Below are 15,766 nucleotides of genomic sequence, written 5' to 3'. Positions count from 1 at the left end.
CAGAACATGTTGGGGTTATACAGTAGAGGACACATTGAGATTTCTGAAGTTCACAGTACCTAGGTGTTTAGCATTACGGTGTTGGTTTAATCGTCTAAACATTTAAAGAATAACAACAACAAAATGTTACCAAAACACTTTACATAACTAGACATTAACTAAATTGCAATTAGCTTACATTAACGAGCATATAAACAACTAAACTTAGCCGATTCCAACAGATAACTGCCATACAAAGACTGCAACAGAAAGTGAACAAAGACAGCACTAAAAAGGGGTGCGAAAACAAAGCCGAAATACACAAAGGAATCATATCGTAACGCATGGTTGCACTTGACAGAGAAACATAGAAAACTTATACAAATATTGCTATTTTGTCCGTAACAGTATATATATGCGGAAGTCGTATACAATAAAAATATGGACGCTGATTTAGAATCTTACCACAGCGTTGAAACAATCAAAGCAACGCACAGTGAATAGGTTGGCTAGCTCTTGGTTGTTTGAGGCCATAGGCTAGTCAGCAAATAATGATGGCAGATTGTTCCAACGCCAGAATAGACATATTTGCGTGAATTTGTTTCCCCCAAAATTTTACAACCCTTTTAAGACTAGTCTATATTTCACAAATTAAAAAAAAACGCCATAAAAAATCAAATTAAAAATTTCGGCACTGGTCTAAAATCCTACCACAATTATTTAATCAACGCACAATATTTAGGTGTTCATTATTAATTAAAAATACTTGACCCACCCAAATGCTAACCCTAACCCAAATGAAGTGCAATGTGGTGATTCTAGACCAGCGCCAAAATTTCATCTAAGGTTGATATTACATTTTTTCGGGTAATGCAGTAATAAACGTTTCCAAAGAAACTTTGCTCGCTTAGTATAATTTTGCTTGGGAGTATTAGTAAGGTTTAAATTCGGCAAAAAACAATATTAAAATTCATAACATATCGCGATAATTTCATTTAAGTCTTTAGTATTGTCTCTAGGTGGGTCAAGTATTATCATTTAATAATAACCCTCAACCTAACCTCAATAGTGTTTGTTGTTGTAGGATTCTAGAGCAGCGCCGATTTTTGTTGTAACTTATTTACAGCTGTAAAAGAATTAACATAAATGAATTTACTTTATTTTTGTGTTTGTTATAGTTGTAAAAAAACTAGACGTACTAACTGACTTTTATCTTTTAACTAAAACTATGCAATCTGGTTTATTTCCTTTCACTGAGATTTGTACTGGCTGCAATGGATCATCAATATGCATGTAAGTTAAAAAAAATTAAATTAAAACAAAATAAAGGTTCAAAAATCAATGTTTCAACCAATTAATTGGGTAATAAAATTACATTTTGACGCTCGTCTAGAATCCCACCACATTTTGAGGGGTTTATATTCTTCCAGGGGCTTATATTCTTAGCAGTCCAGGGTTTATATTCTAAACAATCTTTGGTTTAGGGTGCTATTTAGGGTTGGGGTGGATAAAGGTTTATTATTTTTATTTATTCTCCCATATTTATTACTTTCTTGTAATTTCAATTTGGACAACTTGTTTCGTTACTGTGGAAAAAAATGGTAGGATCCTAGACCAAAGCCCTCATTTTTGATTAATTTCTTGGTTGCTACTTTAAACTGTTTGCTTTGTGTGAAGGATTACAAACTAATAAAATTAGGAAAGAGGCTATTCATTTGGACACTAAAGTAGTTCAAATCAACATAATCACTAACAGGTGCAAGTGTAAAAGAGCGATCTGGTCAAATAGACACTTCTATACAATTCTGACATTGTTTGCCAAATATTAGTCGCTTCTATTTTATGAATTATCCAATTGCCTAACATATCGTATGTTGTACTTTTAAAAATTTTGATTAAACCAGTGTTGTAAACAAGTTATTTTGAAATAAGTCCCAGCCCAGTCATAAAAATAACTTTGTCAAGGATTTTGCAAAAATACTAACTCAAGTCCAAGTCAAGTATAAGTCAAGTCCCAGTCTTAAGTCATTATGAAAGCAAGTCAATGTCAAGTCATGTCATTGTCATAAAACCAAACTGTTACTATTAAAATTGGTAAAATCATCCGATTATAAGCAACAATTTAACTAAAAAATAACACAAACACAATATACAGCAAGTAAATTGTTTAATGTGCAAGACTTGTGACAGATGTTAATGAAAAACACTAAGTCCAAGTAAAGTCAAGTCATTTAAAATAAGTGGCTTAAGTAATTACAACACTAGATTGAACTATATGTCATTTAGTAAATGTTGTTTATTAACAGTTATTATTTGCAAGAGACACAATACATTGGAAAGAAAATAGACAAGCGCACAAACCCAAATTACCGCCGTGAGGTGGATATACTGAAGCAAGTCCATCATGAAAATGTTATTTCCTTTCATGGTGAATATGATTCACAGGGAATTGTAAGTGAACATTTTTTCTTAATGATTAAAACAGATTTTTTTACTGTTAGTAAGTTCGATCTAAGCTTACAATTTTTTTTATCTTGTAATGTACATGAATCACTGTTTTTTTTTCACAAAATTCTAACTTTCCTTTGCACCTTTACCTTTACCAATAATATCGTCAAGCTAACTTATGTATAATATATTCTGCAATAGATCTACATAAATATATATTAGTATAGTTTTCTATAGAAGGTCATCAAACTTTTGCTGAGAGAAACCTTTTTCAACCCGTTTTTAAGGATCAAGAAGACGGAATAAATATAAAATTTTGTGTCAGATTTTGATAACTTGATTAGAAACACTAAGCACGGATCTGTTCATAATCTTCAGTAGAAAAAGATTCATAATCTTCAGTAGAAAACTGAAAATGGCATAAGCACTTGCCGCAAAAATTATTTTAAATTATGTCTGGATTGCATCTGACAAAATTCCAACAGCTTTTTGTCTTTATTAAGGCAATACGCATGATATGTAGCCAATGGCTTTTGGTGAACCTAGGTTAGTGTATTAGTTTAAAATTAGTTGTTTAAATTCCATCACTTATAAACTTGAATGTTATAGGATCCAATGCCTATCCTTTTGCTGGAGTTGTGTCAATCTAACTTATATCAGGTAATAACATCAGTGTGTTTTTGTTCAATGCTCAATTTTTTATGATTTAACAATCTGACGGTTTATCATAGTTTATTAAAGGCGAAACAGAACCAGCATTACAAAACACCAGTGAAACTGATGATTTAGGAAATTATTTTCAAGATGTCAGTTTGGTCAATCTTGTCGAGCAAATGGCTAAAGGAGTGGATTACTTACACAATAATGTTAAAATAAGTAAGTAATAGAGATAGACCAATTTACCAGTTGGCCTATAATATCTGCCAATATTTTGCTTCTCCTATTATGTTGGTATCAGTAAGTTTTTTTTACTGCGAAAACATGATACAGGTTTTTCTATAAACTTTCTACTTTTTGACACATTTTTGTATCTAGAATCTAGCCAAGTTGTTATGCAAAATTATAGTTTAGCAAATATAGGTAAAAAAAAAATCAAATGCTGTTTTCATTTTGTTTTAAATAATTTAAATTTTGACTATTTTCCAGGTTTATATAAAAAAACTGTATCAGGTATGGTTTGGCACAAATGTTGAAAATCGAGTTAATGTATTCGCCGAACAGTAATAGCAGTCTGTCTCTAGTATGTATGTATGTTATGTAAAGGTAATTATTGGGTTTATTTTCCACATAAAACCTGCATTTTTTTTTAAATATGACAAGCATTTCGTACTGTACTACAACTACTTTTTTGTGAATATTTTGGTTAATACAAATAACTTTCATTAGTTTTTCAGAGCACTTCTTTTATTTTTAGTTCATGGAGATATAAATCCCCGCACCGTTTTACTCAAGAAGTCGCCAAGTGGAACCAAAGTAAAACTGTCCAGCTTTGGCTGTAGCAAACTTTTTCAAAACAACGCAGTCGGCGAAGTTTTGGAGAGTCCGCAAAACTCGCATTTTGCCTCGTTTGAAAGAATCTCCAAATCAAGAGTGGTATGTTTTAGAGGGATTTAACAAACTACTTAGGTCATTGCGTCAAATGACTTGAGTTAAAATATCTCAATTGTTGCACATAAAACAATCAGATTGCTAAATGTTGTTTTTAAACTTTAGTTGACTTATTGTTCAAAATCGGACGAGTAAGAAGAAACAAAAATTTGATATTTCAGAACACTTCTACTGATGTTTTCTCGTTGGGGGCTGTCATTTACTTCATCTATTCCAAAGGAGGCCACCCATTTGGAAAGCTGCAAAGCGGAGAAAAGAACATCAAGGAAAAGAAAACGCCAAACTTGCAGTATCTTACTTCTCGCAAGTTAAGTCGCCCGGGTATGTTTAAGTTGTATGATGGGCTGCTGAGTCGGACCTGGGACTCGACAGGGGCGTTTTATTTTGCTGTAGTCGGACCTGGGACTTGGGTAGACCATGGAAAACTACCCTGAGTCTGACGTACGCATGCACAAACAAATTTCAAAGCTGATATTGCCGCCAACTGTAAATTGTAGGCGAATAGTGAAATTTTGTCAATCATCTGTTGTGGTTAGATGAGTAATATGACAACCCTATAAGTGTACGGGTATTGCTGAATGTCACCTTAAATTGCTTATAACAATTGTTAGTTTGACTTCGTCGTGGTATTTTCCTCTTTAAGCGCATTTTATCACTTTATGTAGTACTTTGGCCTGGTGGAGAACAGTTCTACATATCAATGTCAACATAAAATATATTTGTCCTAAAAATTTTACAATGTAGTAAGAATGTTAAAGCCCATACAGAAGTCAGTATCATTTTGAATGTTTTGAGTAACTTTTTATTAAGTTTCAACATAGTTTGACGCCGAATGCTACTTAAAAAAATGACTTCTGTATGGGCTTTGATATTCTTTCTACGTCTAACTACAACCTCAAACCATTATCCAAAATTGATTGATATTTTAATAGACAAGGAAGAGTATGTTTGCGCTGAAGACTTGGTCAGGGCTATGATCTGCCACGATGAAAAGGAAAGAATTGATATCCAAGCTGTTCTGCGGCATCCTTACTTCTGGTCATCCAGAAGAAAGTTGGACTTTTTTCGGGTAAGTATATCACTTCAAACTTGCGTCAGTGTCATACAGTTTTTTGAAAGAACTCTTGGAGTTTTGCCATCAAATGCTAAAAAAATGATTTCGTGAATTACACTATCCCCATTGTTTAGACCAGTGGTCAGTAGGGATGTTCAAAGTAGAATACCAAGGTATTCTAGAATAATAGGTTTCGAATCTAGAATAACGAATCCAGAATATCGAATCCTAGTATAATTTTATTAAATTATTTAACCTCAATTTTGTTTGGGGAAGGGATTTTTTGCTAACATGTGTACATTATAATAAAAAAAATCTCCCATGTGTTAAACATTCTTAACAACTGTCATTTGAAGCAATTCTGTAAACTGTAATATGTCCACTGCCCAAGTTGTTGCCAAAACTTATATTTTTGCCAATAGTAAGTACAATGCAGCACCGAACACAGAGCTCTTTAGCAATTCGGCCCTGTTTTTAAAGCATTGTTGGGTTTTTGTGCTTCTTTTTTTGACTAAAATGATCTATTATGCAGTCAAATAATGTACTGCAAAGAATAAGTTACTATTGACATAACGAATACTTGACAATTACGCTGTGCATTACTGTATAACCTTTCTGAATATTGGCCTAAAGTTGACCTTAAGTAACCCTATAGCGCATTTGGTCGACATCCAGCACCTCTTACAACGTAATGTTACGTTTGCAACTTAACGCATTTAGGGAAATTGGGAACTCCCCACCTGAAATTACACGTTAGTCGCTCGCCCAATGATGCTTGATTGACACCTAATTATTAGACGAACGAGACGCGGTAATTGGTCGCCCGAAAAAACGCTGACACTGCACTACCAGGTTACATTTAAAGCAATCCCTCTAAATTGGTCGCCGCAGCGACAGGCCAACTTACCACACGCGTTTGTACAATTAGGCGCGACAATCCGCGTTAAAACATTAAATTATATCGGTTCCAATTACCCGAAATAAGCGGCAGAATTGGATTCGAATCTCATCTGGATTCGAATCCAAGGATTCGATATTCTACTTTGAACATCCCTAGTGGTCAGCCAACTCCCAATGTGGGCCACAGAGCTATTTTCAGTGGGCCGCGAGTTACTTTTGAATGGCTCAGTGTAATCATGTAGTTGTGGTCCGCGTTATAGCCGTACATTCATTGCACTTTATTTAAAAGTTTGTGTGGCCTAGAATTTTTATAAGTCTTAGCGTGGTTCAGACCCAGGTGCCAAATCTGTTCCTAAGAGCCTGCAATGTCTATATATATTTTTGGCTAACTTTAACTATATGTAAATAAAAAAAATTTCGCGCATCAAATATACATTCTTCCTTTTATACTATGTTTTACAATAGTATGGCAGTGATTGGGGCATCAAGGCGCCGCGTAATATTTCACCCTAAAATAAAATATCCCAAATCCGCCACTGTTTCATAGTGAACCTTCAATAGCTCTGAAAAGAGTACTTTGGGCTGTGACAAATAAAGTTTGCTGATGAGTGGGTAACCTTATCCTAGTTGCCAAAGCCAAGCCGTGAAAGGTTTCCGCCGAATGTTTAAGTTTAACTGAAAAATATGTTATTAAAATGTGTAGTTTTATAGCGCCATATGTATGAACATGATATTTGCGCAAAGTAGAAATGCTTTAACATTTAAAGTTTTGGCTGGCAATGCCAATCATTACACACCTGGACTTAAAATCTTACGCACTACACAAGTTCACATGTTTATTTTTAAGATGCACAAAAATAAGCTGCCTTTTTACAGCAAAGTGTAGATTAAAAAACAAAACACTTTGAATTTGAATAAATAAAGTCATGCAGCACACTTTTTATTGTTGAACAGCTCATACTAATAAAACATCTAAAATCGTTTTTTTGCAAATTTTCCATTAATGTGAGGATTTACCAAACTTCAGCAATCAATTACAGAGGAGAGTTTTTCATAATTTTCACTTGATGTTGTAGTTCTAACAATAGTTTGTACTAAAACTGGTAAGTTATGCAGATGCTATCCAATCTCTGGCTTTTAATGTAAACCAGTGTCTCTCCTTTTGGTTTTGGTTAATAGTTGGTTTTGGTAATATTTATCTAGTTAGATTAACTGAAATTTGTTCTAGGCTAGATTTCTTCACAATTTAAGCAATTTGCAAAAGCAAAATAAAAAAATAAAAATTCTGAAGACATGGATCATATAAATTAAATTCAAACCTATTTATGCTTTGATCTTAACAATTCAATGGCTGCCAAATTGGTCGAGTCTATAAATTGTTTTACTTGTAATAAAGTAATGCAGAACAGCTTAAAATAAAAATCTATATATATGTATATATATAAGAATACTACATAAAAATATGCACCAACTTGAAACCAAAAACACACATTAAAAATATATATATTCTCAAAGTATAAGTTCTTACCTAATTAGGCACTACGCAGTCATCAGCGATCTAAAAAGGCAGAACATCAATCTCAACATGTCTATGATTCCTTTGATTGTAAAATCCTGCAGGCTAATTTGCCAGTTGAAATTGCCGATGACTATCCCAGGTGTAATAATGTTAAAGAGCTTATCCGAATTGTTCGGAACTTGGTAAGACGTTATTTTTAACATTTCATGACCGCAAAGCTTCGTTGTTTAGTTTTTGTTTCACTTTTTATAAGGATACACATGCAACGGATACAAAAACATACAAAGCAAAGAAAAAGTGTCTTGGTGTGAATGGAACTGATTTTGATTGTAACATTTTTTGGACCAAGCTGACTGGAAAATATCCATATCTGCTAATCCACCTCTATAACGGATTCAAACAAATTACTATTGGCGGAGATTTTTATCCAAAACGAATGTAAGTTAAATTTCCTAATGTTTTTTAAAACTGATTTAAAAAAATAAGTATTTTCGCAAGAATTAGGCTGTTCCACATGAAAACAATTTTATTGTAGCCAATAAAATTCTATTGCAATCAATCAAATATAATAACAATTCTATTGTTCTTAATCAACAATCCTATGGTTATCAAGGTCAGATCAATGACAAAAATTCATTTATAAGTATCATCATAGCTTTATATCAAATCCAATTTGGTTAAACTTTGTAAACTTAGTGGCTTCATAGTTTATTTGTTTTTGTTTAAACAACTTTATCAGATAATATTTTGGGACAAGAGGTGGTACTATGCTGCTAGAAAATGCCACTATCCTTTTTATCTTGTGCATGTATATTGATAAACTAAGTATTAACATTATAAAAGCTAGATAATGAATTGCAAAGCCGAAAAGGTCGAGTAGTTTGACATCATCTTGATTTTGACAGTGCGATACAAACTTGTATTATCTTCACTCTTCAGTTAATGTGTTAGATTTGCAATTCATCATATCGAACGTACCCATTATAAAAGCTTTTATAGAACTGTCATATTGCAAAACACGTTTTTTTTACTCCATTTTTTTCACTTATATAATGCTATATTTAATTGTGGTACATTAAAAAAAATATATACATCAATATTTGGCATTTAATGATTGATTTTCTAATTAAAATAAATCTAAATATGGCTGTACTCTCAAAAAAGGAAAAAAAAACATGTCTTTATGGATTATTGTAATTATTCAATGCCATTATTTTAATTATTCATAATTCATTTTTGCTTTCGATAGTGATGATCAAGATGTAAATTCTGATATTTCTCCGACCAGTATCATGCCTTGTAAGTATTGGTAAACATTAAATATACTTAAAGACCCCTTGTGATTAGATTTTGATATGTCTTACTGTTAATTTGTGTTTGTTGTATGAATAAAACTGCAGTAATTTTTTTCTAATTATGCGAAAAACATAAGCTGTATAGATTTATTCTGTCTAATTAATATATATATGTGTTAGTTACCCAATAATCTTTCTTTTTACCACTAAATAATGGACTCGGTGTCTGTATTTCAGTGATTTGACCTACTTGAAATCTTTTTTTTTGTATGTATTTTTTTTTACCTAACTGTCGCCAGTCACCAATTTGATGTTTTAGAAGTTTATAATAGATATTTTCAAATGCCAAGACAATTGTATTTGACTATATCAGTAAATTTGTTTTGCATTAACATTACCAGGACATAGACCTCATTCAGAAAAAAAGTACCAAGACATTTATCCTATGTTAATGTACATGGCAATAATTTTCAATGTATATATCAAGAATTCATTTACACCTTATTCTGCTTTCGCCCTGCAAAACTATTTGAAATTTTTTTGTTAAGTTACAAAAATTGCACAGCATGGCTTTGCTTGATTTTCGGTAAATTTAAAAAAGTAATTTTCCGCTGTAGTCTATAAGCAAAAAAATTCCTACCCCATGCAGCTGCTGAGTTTAGATTCTTTAAAATTATCACGTAGTTTCCTTCGTTGTTTTTCAAGGCGCTCAAGAAGCGGGACCATCTAACCAGCAGGTCGAAATTACTGGCGGAATCTCAGGCCTTGTGGCTACCTTATGTGACAACCTTGGACTGGCAGGTTGGCTAATATATATATGCAAACGTTCCTCTTTGGTGCTATCTATAATTGGCTAACGTTGATCAGCAGTTAAAATCGGGCTATGGTTTATCCCAACTTGCTCCCCATTGAACCTGCATAGTTCATTCGGTAGAGCGACTTTCCCGGTTTGACCAAGGTCATTAGCTGGAGTCTCACCACATGCTAGTTTTACGAACAGCAGCCAGCGGTGCTATGGTTTATCCCAACTTACTCCCCTCTAAACTTGTGTAGCTCAGTCGGTAGAGCGACGGTCTCGGTATGACCGAGGTCGTGAGTTCAAACCTCACTACTGGCTAGGACCTTTTTAGAGAAACATATGTTGCCTGTAAACAAATCTTTTTATCTTTAACTGACTCATTGGCCTATACTAAATTGGAAGTGATTAAGTGTAATCCTAGTTAAAATTCTGGTTTAAAATCTGATTTTCGAGAATTCGGCAGTTCTCATTTTAATCTAATTTGGAAAAACTGAAATGATCCAATTCTATTTACTTAAAAATCTAATTTAAAAAAGTCTAAATAAATCTAGTTGTCCAAGTCTGCCGTCCAATCCAACTGCCTGTCAAACTTCCTTGGTACGTTTTCCAGAAGCCGACCTTTACGAATGGCAACTGGAGGTCTTTTACGAGACGCTGCGGGTGCTCGACCGGCGGGTGAACTTCAGGGGAAAGTCCCTCACCCTGGTCGACCCCGGAAACGAGTACGGGCGCTCACCGGGTCGGAACTCGTGCTGCGTCACTCTGCCGAAAAACACCAACTCGAACTGGAAGAATCTGCAGGAAATCCTGGACAACTTTAAACGTGGAATCGACTTCACAATGAAGCCGGAAGGCCCGAGTTTGACTGCGCGTCGTCGCACCAAAGCCCAGGTGTTCTTGATCGCCGAAAAGCCTGTGAAACTGGAACAAGGCGTAGAAACCGAGCTGTTTTCATTTCCCAAGTTCCTAGCAGGTCTTGAGTCGTCCCCTGAAGTTTCAAACGGCCACGTCGTCGTTATTTCTGTCGGCAACCCCGTCGCCCGAAAGTTTCTGACCGTCCGCCTTTCGTCGCGCCCGGCCCAACGTATGGCCCTTAGCCTCGCCGTGCCCGGCGCCGACCACGGGGTGGCGCTGAGTGGCGAGTACCTGAGCAATCCGAGTTTGCCGAACGAGTAGCGAGTTAAAGCACTTTGTTTTCGAGTTAGTTTTCATCTTTTTTAGCTTTGTATAAATTTTATTCCATCATTTTGAGCTCTGCAGAGACCTTATTTCATCATTTTGATCCCTGCTTGCATCTTATGTATTTACGTCGTAACCTGTTTAGACTCGATTTTTAATTTTTCTAAACTGTTCTGGGTTCCCGTATATTTATAATAGGTGCGCCATATATAATCCTTGGTCGGTTGTATACTATAGCCGGGCTAGATCCTTATATAAACCCATGTGCATTGTGCATTCTATGTTGTTGCTAGGAAGTCTATAACCGCATTTCTTCATTTTGAGCACTAAAACCTTATATCTTTATTTCTAGCATTTTTAGCCTTGTTTTTTAATCTAAGCGTTTTCTTTATTTCCGCAAATCGTTGGAGAACGGTAAACTCAATTTTTGCCATCGTGGCAACTTTGTTGCCTTGATTCCACCTGAAGTTCGTTGATTTTATGGGGTTCCCTACACCTACATTCACTGTATTCTGCTTTTGCAACATTATTCGTACTCGTTAAATGTTGTATTGAAAGGCTGTGTTTCTCATCCCATCGGTCGCGACCCAAAATTGTTTTTTAGTTGGGCCGCCGATGGCGGTAAATGCATATAGTTTAATTTATTGAGATTCGTTCTCAGCAAGTTTTTTTTTTAATTTAAAAAAATTGCGAAAGCATTACGAACACATGGCCAACATTGATTAGAGTTATATATTGCAACTTTGTTACTATAGGAATTAAAATTTATTAATGCTGTCTTAGTTCTTGTTTGTTTACTGCTTTATTTTCTTTTTTTAGATGGGTATTTAGGTCGCCGCGATAAAATGGTGAGAAACACAGTTGTACTAAGCGCTGTGTGTCCTTGTGTTTTGTAATTACTTCCATCTTCGCATGTCGTTTGTTTAAGTTTTGTAATTTTTACCGCACGAATTTAAGACTGATGTCGTTTTATAATATACCCAAGTGTGCTGTATTTTTTTGATTTGTTTGACCACTGTAATCTTTCGCCTGTGTTTTTTTGCCGAGAAGATTTTATTATTGTTCCATTTTTTCGCTTTGATGTATTTTTTCGTAAACTTTCTCGTATAGACCGGACTTTTTCCAGTTATTTGCTATTTATTATGAACTAGTCGACATACCCAAAGTTACCAGGCTAACCAGTCTTTCTTAAGACGTTATTCAGGAAACGTTTCTTTCAACATTTCTTCAATTTGACTGTCAAGTTATTTAGAGCACGTTCATCGTTTTTTTGACGCAATACTGTTTTATTCTCGAAAACGGGTGAAATGATTAAAGATTCTCTATAAATTTTAATCAGCTTTTCGAAGAAGACCTTTAATGAATTTTTAGAAACGAACAGCAGGCAACGGTGCTATGTTCGTTTCTTGACCTTCTCTCCTCCGAATCATTGTAGCTTGGAAAATGACTTTCAATAATCTTTTCAGTAAAAAGTGCTTAAATTAATTATATTTTTTTATAAAAATTGGGCTATATATCGTAATTAAAAAAGGAAACAATCGCTTGTTATTTGTCAGGTCGTATTGAAATGACTTGTTTACAACATTTCTATTAAGTTTATATATTCAGCCTACCCTTTGCAATACGCCATTTACAAGGTTTACGTTTGGGTCTACTCAGGTTGATTTTATTGTAGGCGGGTGAATAAATAAAATATCAATACAAGGAAATTGCAAGGCTCACTTACGCAACCACAACTTTTGTAAACAGAGCATTTATTAAACAAACTAAATCTAAGCTCATACGCTCGCTCCAAGATATAGTGTTAGCCAAAATTAATATGTAGAACCTTAATGTCAAATACGCAGGCATCAACAACTGCTGAGGTTTGTACACTGATACCACAATAGTATGCCAAACACGTAGCCAACAGTTTCTTACAGTGTTGTAAACAAGTCAATTTGTCCGACCTAAGTCCAAATCAAGTCATTTGCGAAAAAACAAGTGTCATACAAAACATAACAAGACATGTGCAACCAGTCCCAACAAGTTATCTGAAAAATATCTCGTTTAAGTCAAGTTTTTCATCAGTTGCCCAAATCAATTCACCATCAAGTCAAGTGATTAACAATAAAACGTTAAACCAGGGGTGTCCAACCTTTCATCTCTTGACGGCCGCATTGACAGTCTTATTTTCCTCACGGCCGCAAGTTAAATTTTTTTAGGGATGACTCAAAAAGTTGTCAAATCGTGACGTCATAGCATAATTAATCTTAAAAGACGTTTTGTTGTCTAACGAACTCTTGGTAAAATATGGAACCTAAATGCAGATTAATCGCGCGAAGCGGGAAAAAAATGCGTTTTTAAGTTTAGATTTGGCAAAACTTTTAATTCAATCAAATGGGCTTAGGCACATAAAATAATCGCATATTGTTACAAACACAAGCATTTATGTAAGAATTGGATTTTATTAGTAATGCGGCCCAATATGCCATGATATGAATAGCACTTTGGATATTAACGGATTTACTTCAAAGGCCTAAAATACAATAAAGACAGAAAGAAGAAGTTTGCGCAAAGCGCGAAAAAATAGCGTTTGCATTGAAATTTGCCAAAATAATATTTTTAGGGGCATGGCCAGGTGCCCCCTCTGGATCCACCCATGATCTAATGCTCTTAGCCAATCTAATGACCAGCAATGGTAGACGAATGTCTGGCTGGCCTATAACATAAAACCCCTGTCTAATTTTAGACCAGCCTCAAAGTTCCAAATTCAGCATTTTTTTTTCTATACTGGCATTTGTTTTAAGTTTCGTGCAAGTTTTTATTACATTGCCAAAAATTAAAAACAAATTAAAAATATATGCCCAATATTTTTGAATACGGTTTCCGTTTGTCCGCAACCCACTTGTCAGCCTTCCACTGTTCAACGGTAAAGAAGCGCTGATCAAGTTCAAAAGACAGCCTCAAAACGTAAACGAACCGGACGAACAAATATCATTCGCGCGAAGCTCGAAAAATTTTACGCCCTTGCCTAGTTAAAATAGTCAAAAAGTATTTGTAATAGACTCATGTCTATAATTTGTCCTAAGAGGCCGCGGGCCGGATGAATTACAATGGCGAGCCGATCCGGTCGGCGGGCCGTAGGTTGCCTACCCCTGTCATACACTGATTTCTTTGTGCATCAATCAATCAATGAAATCAAGTTTTTTTAGCGCACATAAGAAATCTGTTCACTGAGAATGAAGCGAAAGAGCTTAGCTCACTGATTTAACTGCACTCCCTAAAGTCGTTTTAAATTATAATCTGCATTTAGCATATTATCAACCATTAACGCTTCCCAGCACGGTCACGGCCGCCAATACATGATTATTAAAATACGTGTTAACGGCCGCACAATCACTCATCGACGGCCGCAGGTTGGACACCGTTGCGTTAAACTATAATAAAATTCGTAAATCGTCCGATTATATGGGCATTCTTTAAATAACTTAAGTCAAATCATTTGTAACATTTTTTCCCATTCAAGTCATGATTTTTTTTTATCCATTTCAAGCCAAGTCCTATAGTCATCAAGTTAAACGTTAAACTACTAAAATTGGTAAAGTATCTCGATCACGAGCAATAACGAACAATTCAAGTAACATAAACGCAACCTAATACAAACAAATTGTTTTATGTAAAAAAACGGCTATAGTAGTCAATAGTCTCATTTACACTCCTGAATACTTATCCTTTGCGGGTCGAAAGCTGCATGGCAAAAAGCAGATTATAAGGTTAAAATCTCTTTGGGGTTAAAATCTCTTTGGTAGAAAGTGATGTATGATTTTTTAGCAGAAATCTTGTCGCAACATTATTCCACTATTATAAATTGTTTACCCTTAACGCAATTCCTTGGGGAAATTGATTGTAGATCGGATATTAAACTAAAAAAAATCACTTTAAAACTTTGGATCAAATTTTAAATTAGTTTAAAAAATGTGGAAAGCCATTCGTAATTTTGGACCACAAAACTATAGTTAGTTTCTAGGGAATTCCCCAATCGTTACTAATACCATTTTAGAATTTAAAAATCTGACCAAGTTTTATCCTTCACTTCAGCTTCATCTGTTTCAAACGCGCGGTATAAACGGCATGACGGAGGCATAACACTTAGTCTAAATGTTTCCGTTCGAAATGATATCACCCGTATTAAACTGTTTTGTGTATTCAGTGACTAAAGCTTTATACAGTATATATATGCGGAAGTAGTATACAATAAAAATATGGACGCTGATTTAGAATCTTACCACAGCGTTGAAACAATCAAAGCAACGCACAGTGAATAGGTTGGCTAGCTCTTGGTTGTTTGGGGCCATAGGCTGGTCAGCAAATAATTGTGGCAGATTGTTCCAACGCCAGAATAGACATATTTGCGTGAATTTGTTTCCCCAAAAATTTTACAACCCTTTTAAGACTAGTCTATATTTCACAAATTAAAAAAAAACGCCATAAAAAATCAAATTAAAAATTTCGGCACTGGTCTAAAATCCTACCACAATTATTTAATCAACGCACAATATTTAGGTGTTCATTATTAATTAAAAATACTTGACCCACCCAAATGCTAACCCTAACCCAAATAAAGTGCATTGTGGTGATTCTAGACCAGCACCAAAATTTCATTTAAGGTTGATATTACATTTTTTCGGGTAATGCAGTAATAAACGTTTCCAAAGAAGCTTTGCTCGCTTAGTATAATTTTGGTTGAGAGCATCAGTCAGGTTTAAATTCGGCAAAAAACAATATTAAAATTCATAACATATCGCGATAATTTCATTTAAGTCTTTAGTATTGTCTCTAGGTGGGTCAAGTATTATTATTTAATAACAACCCTCAACCTAACCTCAATAGTGTTTGTTGTTGTAGGATTTTAGAGCAGCGCCGATTTTTGTGTTAACTTATTTACAGCTGTAAAAGAATTAACATAAATGAATTTACTTTATTTTTGTGTTTGTTATAGTTGT

The 15,766-nt window shown here is 34.6% G+C and overlaps 1 protein-coding gene across 1 annotated transcript; it reads left to right on the top strand.

The window, feature by feature from the left end:
• The first annotated feature begins 1,162 nt into the window (after positions 1 to 1,162).
• LOC146158140 (putative serine/threonine-protein kinase irlD) lies at positions 1,163 to 10,778 on the top strand. Its single transcript, XM_083383811.1, has 11 exons — positions 1,163 to 1,272; positions 2,286 to 2,430; positions 3,037 to 3,087; positions 3,159 to 3,303; positions 3,842 to 4,020; positions 4,197 to 4,356; positions 4,968 to 5,104; positions 7,762 to 7,946; positions 8,758 to 8,807; positions 9,509 to 9,604; positions 10,213 to 10,778. Exons 1-11 carry the CDS (start codon positions 1,208 to 1,210, stop codon positions 10,776 to 10,778), a joined length of 1,779 nt encoding a protein of 592 aa, XP_083239937.1. The 5' UTR covers positions 1,163 to 1,207.
• Positions 10,779 to 15,766: the final 4,988 nt, after the last annotated feature.

This window comes from Ascidiella aspersa, chromosome 3, assembly GCF_963924565.1.
Source record: "Ascidiella aspersa chromosome 3, kaAscAspe10.2, whole genome shotgun sequence".
NCBI lineage: Eukaryota > Metazoa > Chordata > Ascidiacea > Phlebobranchia > Ascidiidae > Ascidiella > Ascidiella aspersa.
Note: the sequence above shows the minus strand (reverse complement) of the source record. Positions and strands in the feature narration are given on the sequence as shown.

Excerpts from the sequence above, each read along its gene's own strand:
- LOC146158140 (XM_083383811.1), top strand. The coding sequence starts at position 1,208 with ATGCAATCTGGTTTATTTCCTTTCACTGAGATTTGTACTGGCTGCAAT. Across the intron at positions 5,105-7,761 it reads GAAAGTTGGACTTTTTTCGG|GATACACATGCAACGGATAC; the intron begins GTAAGTATATCA and ends ACTTTTTATAAG. Across the intron at positions 9,605-10,212 it reads TGACAACCTTGGACTGGCAG|AAGCCGACCTTTACGAATGG; the intron begins GTTGGCTAATAT and ends TACGTTTTCCAG.